At 32.3% G+C, this 9,733-nt stretch overlaps 1 protein-coding gene across 1 annotated transcript; it reads left to right on the top strand.

Moving 5' to 3' along the window:
• The first annotated feature begins 2,838 nt into the window (after nt 1-2,838).
• Nucleotides 2,839-9,733, top strand: LOC112008408 (peroxidase A2). Its single transcript, XM_065771170.1, is given in 7 exon segments — nt 2,839-3,127; nt 7,313-7,504; nt 8,172-8,179; nt 8,831-8,988; nt 9,108-9,296; nt 9,299-9,481; nt 9,484-9,733. Coding segments are annotated over 7 exon segments (1,053 nt in total). The 5' UTR covers nt 2,839-2,884; the 3' UTR covers nt 9,564-9,733.

Raw genomic sequence — 9,733 nt, 5'->3', positions numbered from 1 at the left:
TTGATTCCACCAAAGTCTTTTCCCATCTTTTATTCCTTCCTTTTGTTTTCCTTTTTAATCAAACAAAGGAACGCCATTCCTTTCTTTTCTTGTCATTCTTCTTCCATCAAACCAAACCAAACAAAACAAACCCTAAACCATTACCTCTAGAATTAAATAACACAGTCCATGTAACGTAGAAGAATAAGTACTAATTAGCAATAATCAGGGAAGGCAATTACCTGCCTGACAAACTTTTCTGATTTTTTTACACACGTGCCTGTACGTATGGTTCTAGTGCTCACCAGCCTTATTTCCAAGGACAATTTTATTTCTTTTCAAAAAGTAATTACCATTGCAACAATTTTTACAATTTTAACCACAATTCACATGCATGAGAGCATCTACGTTAATTGTAAGAATGACAACGGGTCGGGTTCGGGCCGGGTTTTTTCATACCCGGACCCGACCCGCGGGCCAAGGCCTGTGGCCTGAACCCGGCCCGTTTATTAAGCGGGTTTTTTTCCCGGGGCCCAAACCCGCCCCTACCAGAGCCCGCGGGCCCCGTTAAGGGATTGGGCCCAATTCGTGGCCCAACCAATTTTTTTTTTTAATTAATTCTTCAATTTTGAAAAATTAAAAAAAAAAAAAACACAAAACACAAAACATAAAACAGAATTAAAACACAAGAACACGCATGAACACAAACCCAAAAAATTCAAACACAAGAACACAACCCAAAACATTAACAAGAACCTAACATTAAACCGTCTCTAGCAAACCCAGAAAAACCCAAATTAATTATCCAACCAAAATTTGAATAAACCCAGAAATTTTCTTTGAATAAACCCAAAATATCTTTGAATAAACCCAAACCGTCTCTAGCAAACCCAGAAATATCTTTGAATAAACCCAAAATTTCTTGGGAAACAAACACACAAATCCAAACACCATACAACAATACAAACCCAAAAACACCATTTAGTCCGTGAGTATCACAACCTTCACTCCATAAACCATCGTTCAATTTGTGAGAAGAGAAATTGAGATAAGAGAGAGGCGAGATTAAAGAGAGTGTGTTAGTGACTGAGAGTGAGTGAGGGCTGTGAGAGTGTGAGGCCGTGTCGGACTGAGGGTGTGTCGGAGTGACTGAGCTGAGGGAGAGGGAGTGACTGAGCTGAGGGAGGGAGGCGTGAGGCAATTTCGGAGTGACTGAGCTGAGGGAGAGAGGCATGAGTGCTGAAGAAAATAGAAATGAGGGATTAGGGATTTAAGGTTAGATTATAGGTATATATATAGAGAGGGTATTTTTGTAATTTCTGAGTACCGGGTTTTTATCCGGGCCGGGTTTCGGGTCGGGTCTCGGATTTTTTTAAAAAACCCAGACCCGACCCGGACCCGCTTCGGGTTTTTTTTTTTTTTTTTTTAAACCCATACCCTACCCTATTTCTAATCGGACCGGGTAAAATCTGGTCCATTAGGGTCGAGTCGGACCGGGTACCCGCGGGTCAGGCAAAAATTGCTATCCCTAGTTAATTGTGTTAAATGCCAAATATTTGGTACATTTGACACACTAAACACAAAAAATTCTCTATATCAAATGTTTCAAATTTTATAATTTTTGCCATGTGTACAGTACTGTTCCATTTTGGAACGATAAAGACGAAAATGCTAAAAAAAAAGTTTTTTTATTCATTTCTCTCTCATCCTTTTTGACTTCCTCATCTCTCTCTCTTTCTTTTCTTTTTTTCTTTCTCCGCGACTCTATTTCTGTCACCCTCTCTTCCTCTTTTCTTCTTCTTTCTCCATAAGCTTCACTTCTATTTTTTTCTTTTTCTCCTTTTTTCTTTTTTCTATCACTTTCTCGCACCCCTTTGTTTTTTTTTTCTTTTTTTTTTTTTCTTTTTTTAAGGTGGTGTTGGTGGATGTGAGTTTGTGCCGGTGGTGACTGTCAGAGTTGTTGCAGCAGTGGTTGTTGTGAGTTTGTTTGATTTGGGATGAGTTTTGAGGTTTGCGAATGTGGCGGGTTGTTGTATTTTTTTTTCGTTGTGTTTTTTTTTTAGTTGGTGTTGGTGGATGTGGGTTTGTGTCGGTGGTGGCCGTCGGTGTTATTGTGGTAGTGGTTGTTGATGGCCATTGTTGCGGCAATGGTGGTTGTGCGTTGTTGCAACTGTTGTTGTTGTGTTTGATGATGATGATGTGTTGTAAATATTATTTTATTATATAAATTTAATACATTTGATAAATAATATATTGTAAAATAATGTGGTAAAATAATAAATTAAATTTTTAATGTGTTAAAATAATATTTTTTTTTTTATAAAACATCTATTATGAATGCTCTGACCAACAGTAAAGAGTGAAAAAAATTATGAGTCCGGTCCATAATTCTTCCGCTCATAAATCACCGTCTCGACAAGTTCCGGCGAAATTATGAAAATCGTTTGTGGTGCCGACTTACTTTTCTCACAATTAAATGCATCCCCACATCTTATTAATTTGATGTGACAGAATATGGAACCATCTTCATTATCAACTTTAGACTTTTCCAGTTTAGAAAAAAAAAAAAACTTTAGACTTTTCCAAATCCCATGAATGTCCCAAAGCGTGCCATGTGCCTCAACTGCTGAGGAGTGTTTAGTAGAGTAGTTTGAAAATTGTTGTTTATAATTTTTTGAAATATGTGTGGGTGAAAAAGTGTGTTGAAATGCATGAAATACTGTTTAAAAACTAAAAAATGTTGTTTGAAATGACAAACTAAACAGAGTCCAAACGTGTTGATTCTTCATTATTCTTCTTTTTCACCTGAATATAAATGTGGTTTGTCGCTTCATAAACAAAGGGTCACAAGTTGTATTGTTAAACGCTTAAAACTTAAACATTGAAGCTATTCTAGAGTGAAATAATGTTGCAGAAAAATATGTCTTCTTCTTCTTCTTCTTGTTGCTGTACCCTACTGATAGGTCTTTTATGTGTGGTTTTGCTTGGAGGATCTTTATCTCATGGCCAGCTGAGTCCAACATTCTATGATACAACGTGTCCAAACGTGTCCAACATCGTACGTGGAATCATCGAAGAGGCTTTGAAGACAGATGCCCGAATTGGCGCTAGCCTCATTAGACTTCACTTCCATGACTGCTTTGTCAATGTATTTCTCTAACTTTTCATTAGTTTTAAACCCATTTGCTTTGTTTCCTCTTAAGAATTTACCTTCACAAAGTTTAGCAGCAGAGAAAAAAAAAGTCTTTCACTCTTGCCTTTTTAATGAGTTTAAGGGTTCTTTTTTATTACGTTGTTTAAACTTATGTTGTTTAAATAACACAACACATATTTTCAAAATACTTTTTAATTTATACGTATTTTTATAACACTTAAAACAACTTTACTAAAACAATATTAACAAAGGGCCCTAAATTCATATATATTACTCCTTTTTCTTAAGAGTATGGTGGAAGTGAGGTCCTAAGACTTGGCGCATACTAGCTAATTCATAGTTCTCTTTGCATGTACTTGAGTTTATTCCAATTTAGTATTTGGGTGAGTTTATTTTTATTTGCTTATTTTATTTCTTAAAAAAGTAGGATGTACTTAGAAAAAAAAAAGTCTTTAAAAAGTTGAACATAAATAAAGTAAATATGAAAAAGAAAAAGAAAAAAGCTCAAGCAAATAATGAAGGAAAAAAAAAAAAAAAAAGGGGTTTTGTTGTAGCACAAGTCACACACCATTAAGGGACCACAACGCGTTTTCCAGCCTAAAATTCAAACACGCGTGTTTGGTAAATTTTTTGATAAGTGCGATATATAAAAGTGCGTTTTACAGCTCAAAGGCTCCTGCGTCTTGGTGCTGGCAGCTTTGAGCTGCAGTTGCAAAACGCAACAAACGACGTTTTTTTAAAACAAAAATATTACAGTCGGTGGATTTCTCTTTTTCCTAAATTGTCTATAGTTTTTTCTACTCTTCCATGCTGCTATGCTGCGGCATCCTGTCTTCTTCTTCTTCTCTTCTCTATTGTTTTTTACTTTTTTATTTACGTCTTACATGACTAATCTTAAAAAAGCTTTTTGAATTCATTAGAGTTTTTGATAAATGGAAAATATGGAGAGAGAGAGAGAGACCTGTGTGCGTGGGGCTTTGTGTGAGGGAAAGTAAAAGAAAAGGAAAATAAATAAGAAGATGAAACTTGTGTGGCTGTATATGGAGGAAAGGAATAGAAAAGGAAAATAAGAAGATGTGGAAGAAGTGAACGAGTGGATGAGAAAAAAGTGAAAGAAAAAAAGAAATAAAAGAAAGAGTTTTTGGGCTTGGGTAATACGACTTGGATGAAAAAATACGAAGTAGGAAAAGTGATTATTTCACAATTTTTAAATTTTTTTTTTACAATTGTGATGTTGTAGAGCATGTACTAGAGAAAAAATTGTGAAATAGTTTGTAATTCTAAAACAACCTATTTAAAAGATAAGTGTTAATAAAATTTTATTTTATAAAAATTAATTCTACCAAAATTATTGGGTTTCAACTTTCAACTTTTAAGATAATAATTTTGTATTTTTCATGAAAAAGAGAAATATTATTTCCACAATATTTTCACAATACTTTAAGTAACCGGTTGTTATTGATTGTTATTAATAAGCAAAAAAGTAATTTAAGTGATAGGTTCAAATCATCAATCAATATCAATCAATATATATATATATATATAAAAGCAAAGACCTCATGTGGAAAAGTTTGAAGTTCTGTCATGTAACGCACTCTATGAGGAAGATTGAAATACTCTTTCTAGAGATAAAAAAAAAAACTTAAAATATAGATTCTTTATTTCCTTTGGTTCAATGATTCAAGACTACTTTTTGTTACATTTTTTATTCAATGATTTAAGACTACTATTTGTTTTATTTGGTCAAATGTTTCAAGAATTTTCCTCTCTCCTACCTACAAAAAACTCCTTGCATTTCCAATCACTTTTTTCACTTTTACTCCTTTATATACACATGTCCACACTCCACAACCTTTCATGCTATCCCCATCTCAAATACACTTAAACATAAACAAAAAACGATGTCATATACCTTCATCCTTTCAATGACACTTATATAATTCCAACATTGCGATAACATTTGATTTTAACCCATATGAGTAGGCTATGACCAAGAAAGGAGTCTTGAGTTTTTTATTTAGTGATGATAGCTTACGGTTTTGATATTGAAGTCAGACGTTGTGGATTTTGTGAAGGTTGTGATTCGCTTTAAGTCTTGGGTGTTTGGGATTTTGGTTTGGAAAAGTCATAAATGTATGAAGTTTGTTATTTTTTTAATATTATTGTTTTGTGTTAGAACTCATAATTTGTAGGTTTTTTTTTTGGGTAGGTTTTTTACTATTGTTTTGTGTGGTATGAACCTTAGTGATAAAAACAAAAGTTGATGATAAATTTAAAGTATTTTCCTCTTTTTATTTTTAAAAGATACGGAAGCCTAACTAAAAATATTTAAATTCTGATAAATGGATGTGTTTTTAGCCAATTTCTCTATGTTTAATCATGTTCTCTTTATGTTCATACTTACAAATGATTTCCTTAATTTCATTGAGATAATGAATTGGGTGTTTGCGATTGAGGTCTCCATATTTAGTTGTGAGAATAGAGTGGTTGAGGAAGTGTTTGGGAGATTGCCTAAACTTATGAAATTTTAGAATATAAAAGTATTTTATGCTTTAAATTCTTATTTATAGATTTCAAAATCATTTAAATTTTGTAACAAATAAAATCTACTTTTAATGGTAAATATTATAATATTTTATAGTCTTGTAGTGTTATACAACTTTTTTCAATAAAATATGAATTAAGAAAATTAAGTTTCAAAGTATTCAACAATATTGTAGGCAAATATAGATATTATACAACAAAATAAATATTATATGTAGGTCTTAATATACATAAAAATAATTTCAAATAATATTATGAAGTAGTCCGCCCATCGCATGGGACATCATCTCGTTAGAACTAATAATAGCTTACCACATAAAATTTGTTGTGAAAGTGTTGAGAAAATATTGTGGATATAACATTTCTTGAAAAGAGAAATGCTAAAACCAAGTACATTTTTACAAAATCTTTTATTAAGAGAGTCATTTATTATTAACAAGAAGTAATTATTATTATTATTATTATTATTATTATTAAGAAGTTGATACTAAGAATAAAATAAACTTCTTTATATATACATTTTGTCATTTTTGGTAATTTACAACTCAAACCGCTACTTTTGTAAGTACTAGTCAAAAACTCAATTTTTTTTGAAAAAGCACTTTTTAATAGCTTTTATCCAGCACTCTGCTTTTTAAAAAAGTCTAATTTCATACCGCATTTTTTAAACCACCCATTTTTAAAAAGCACAGTATCAAGCAGCTGAACTAAACTCATCCTAATTCATCCTAGGAAAGAAAACTTAGTAGGCTTTCTTTAAGGTTTATTCTGAATCATATCACATAAAGTTTTTTTTAATTTTATTTATTTTATAATTTATAATTTTTAATTACTAACTACTTGTGGAAAGTGACACAAACCTATCTTACCCAAACCAATCTTTCCTTGACCTTTTCGATTGCACACACACCCGTCTCTTTATTTCTAAAGCGCGCCTTAGTTAGAAAACTGGCACGCATTTGCCTTCTTAATTAGAAGGGACTAATACTATAGCTAGCTTCTCACCTTTGCCTTAAGCTTGAAGAAGTAGTATAAGCTAAAAGAGGAAAGAGCACTCGTTTGCTATTTTAGGGAGTACTCTTTTAGAATATTGTCCAAATTAAGATGTAACAATCTATCAACCTACGTCAATCTTAGCCCACTCTACAAGAAATACATCCGTTATCAACAATCTAATTTAAAAAAACATAAAGGAAGACATCTGATGAAATGAAATGAAAGATAATTTGAAACCTTACCTTTCTATACCTTGATTCCAAAAGTGTAACATATTCAAGTTTTATTGTGAGGACATTATAGTATGTTTGTATTAGGTTTTAGCTTTATGGTTTTAAATTACTTTATTTTTGTACAAATATAAAATTCTCTTTTATTGGCTTTCAACTTTTTAATTTATTTAGTTATTCATACCTTTTAAAATTCAATTTTATTAGATACAATTAACTTTTATTCATTTTCAGCAAATCATCAAAAAGCTAATCTGAACACACTTCTTGAAATTTTTGTGAAACACAAAATCAAATTCTAATTATTTTTCCTCTAATTTCTTAGCAGCCAAAACATGTTGCTTTAATGGGCTTTTAACTGTTAAATTGTCTGAATTGTCTAATAAACATATGTTAAACTTTGTTGTAGGGTTGTGATGGATCAATTTTGTTGAACAACTCTGCTACCATAGAAAGTGAGAAAGAGGCTCCTCCAAATAATAACTCGGTGAGGGGCTTTGGTGTTGTTGATGACATAAAGACTGCGTTGGAAACTGCTTGTCCTGCTACTGTTTCCTGTGCTGATATTCTTGCCATTGCAGCTGAAGAATCAGTTTCATTGGTATAATATTGACAAACCCTTCTTTTAATCTTCTCTCTTATTAACTCTTTTACCCAAGTGAATAAAAGAAGGAAACTAAAACTCGAAGATTGAAGTGTAAATAAACAAAGGCATTTTATTGAAAGTAAAGAACCGATAACAATAATTAGGCCATTTTTGGATGTGTCTAAGAGACCTAAAATCTAGGGACACACTTATTCATGTTAAGAGAAATTGTTCTTAAAACATGATTTCAGTTTGGATATCAGACATACATCAAAACCTTTAAAGTTTGATACCTCTAACTAAAAATTCAATAGTATTCATTTTATATTCAAATCATATCTTAAAAATCTATTTCAATTTATATATGAGTTTGGATATAGACATTTAACTTCAAGGACAAAAAATATAATCTTATTCATGTTATATAGAATTTGTGTCTTAAAAACATTATTTCAACTTCATATATCAATTTGGATATAGATTTCCATCTTTAAGAAAAATACAATCTCTTTTAGATGTAGAAATTGTGTTCTTGAAAACATATCAGTTGGTAACTAGACTAAAGACTTTGTCCTTCTACTGTACCCAAAGATGTTACTAAAAGTAGAGGTGTGCAGCAAACTCACCAACTCACCAAAACCAACCTGATCCAACCCAACCTGTAGGGTTAGTGGTTTTTAAGTTTGGTGGGTTAAGTTGGGTTATGAATTTTTTTTTACAATGGGTCGGGTTAGTTTGAGTCATAAGATTCACAAATTCACTAATCCGACAGACACACTATATTTATATATTATATTATAAATATATTAAAAATTTAAATATTATACAATTTTGTTATTTACTTTTTGCTTCTCTTCCTAAATAAAATCCAAATCCTAAGTTTTCTTCGTATAGTTTGTGTTTGTTTATGTTATGTTTATATTATTTGGTTATAAATTTCTCTTTGTGGTGTGTTATTCTAATACTAATCAATTAATAATAATAATAGTAATTAAAAAAAAATGTCCAACACATTAGTCCAATGTATTCAATCTAATCCACGTGGGTTGATTGGGTTAAATTGACTTTGTGATGAGTTGGTTGATTAAATTGAATTAATTAATTTTTTTTTAACTGACCATAATAAGTGGGCTGAAAAAACTCCCCCCGATCAATCCGACATGATGCCCCTAACTAAAAGTTAAACACAAGGGAGAAGTTTTTTTTTTTTTGGAGGGGAACACAAGTGAAAAGTCAGTCATATCTTTCAACTACTGCTGACATTTCAAATAATATTATATATTGTTTGCGCGCATCACATACCAACTAAAAGTAAAACTAATCCATCTTCACAGGCAGAAGGCCTTCGTGGAATGTTTTACTGGGAAGAAGGGATAGCACTACAGCAAACCGAACAGCTGCCGGTATTTTCCTTCCTGGTCCCACACAACCCCTTGATGTTATTATACAAATGTTCTCAACAATGGGCCTCGACACCACCGATCTTGTTGCCCTCTCTGGTAATTATTATTTATTCGCGCACATGCACACACATAGAAATAATATGAGTTAATGACATTGTGATGAAAGTATTGCTTTAAGTTCTGATATAAAGTTGGCATGCATGATTGATTTTCAGGTGCTCACACGTTTGGACGTGCTCAATGTAGCAGTTTCAACAACCGGTTATACGATTATAACAACTCTAGTAATCCTGATCCATCCTTAAACACAACCTACTTATCAACTCTGCAGGGAATATGCCCCCAGAATGGAGATCTTACAGTTGTGACCAATCTCGACCTCACCACACCTGATGTTTTTGACAATAATACTTCTCTAATCTTCAAGTTCTAGAGGGTCTACTCAATAGCGATCAAATACTATTTTCAACTACCGAGAATAATGATACCGTTGCCCTTGTTAACAACTTTACTGCTAATCAGACTGCCTTCTTTGACAGCTTTGTGGTATCAATGATTAAAATGGGGAACATTAGCCCGTTAACGGGACGGCTGGAGAGATTAGATTGAATTGTGGAAAAGTTAATGACAACTCTACTGAATCAGATGGTCTTCTATATAGCTCAATGTAAATAAGTGTTATGGCTAAGTCTAAGTATAAATAAAACGTGTGCTAATTTACAATGGTAATGATGGTCAGTATGAGTGTGGCTATTTTGTATTGAGCAGTGTTAACTGTGTAACTTGATAGATGTTTTTTTAATGTTGTCTCTGTTCCCTGGGGTTCTTTGAATTAATCATT

The sequence above is a fragment of the Quercus suber genome, unplaced genomic scaffold (genome assembly GCF_002906115.3).
Source record: "Quercus suber isolate HL8 unplaced genomic scaffold, Cork oak 2.0 scaffold_40, whole genome shotgun sequence".
In the NCBI taxonomy this organism is placed as follows: Eukaryota; Viridiplantae; Streptophyta; class Magnoliopsida; order Fagales; family Fagaceae; genus Quercus; species Quercus suber.
This window is presented reverse-complemented; position numbering and strand designations above follow the sequence as displayed.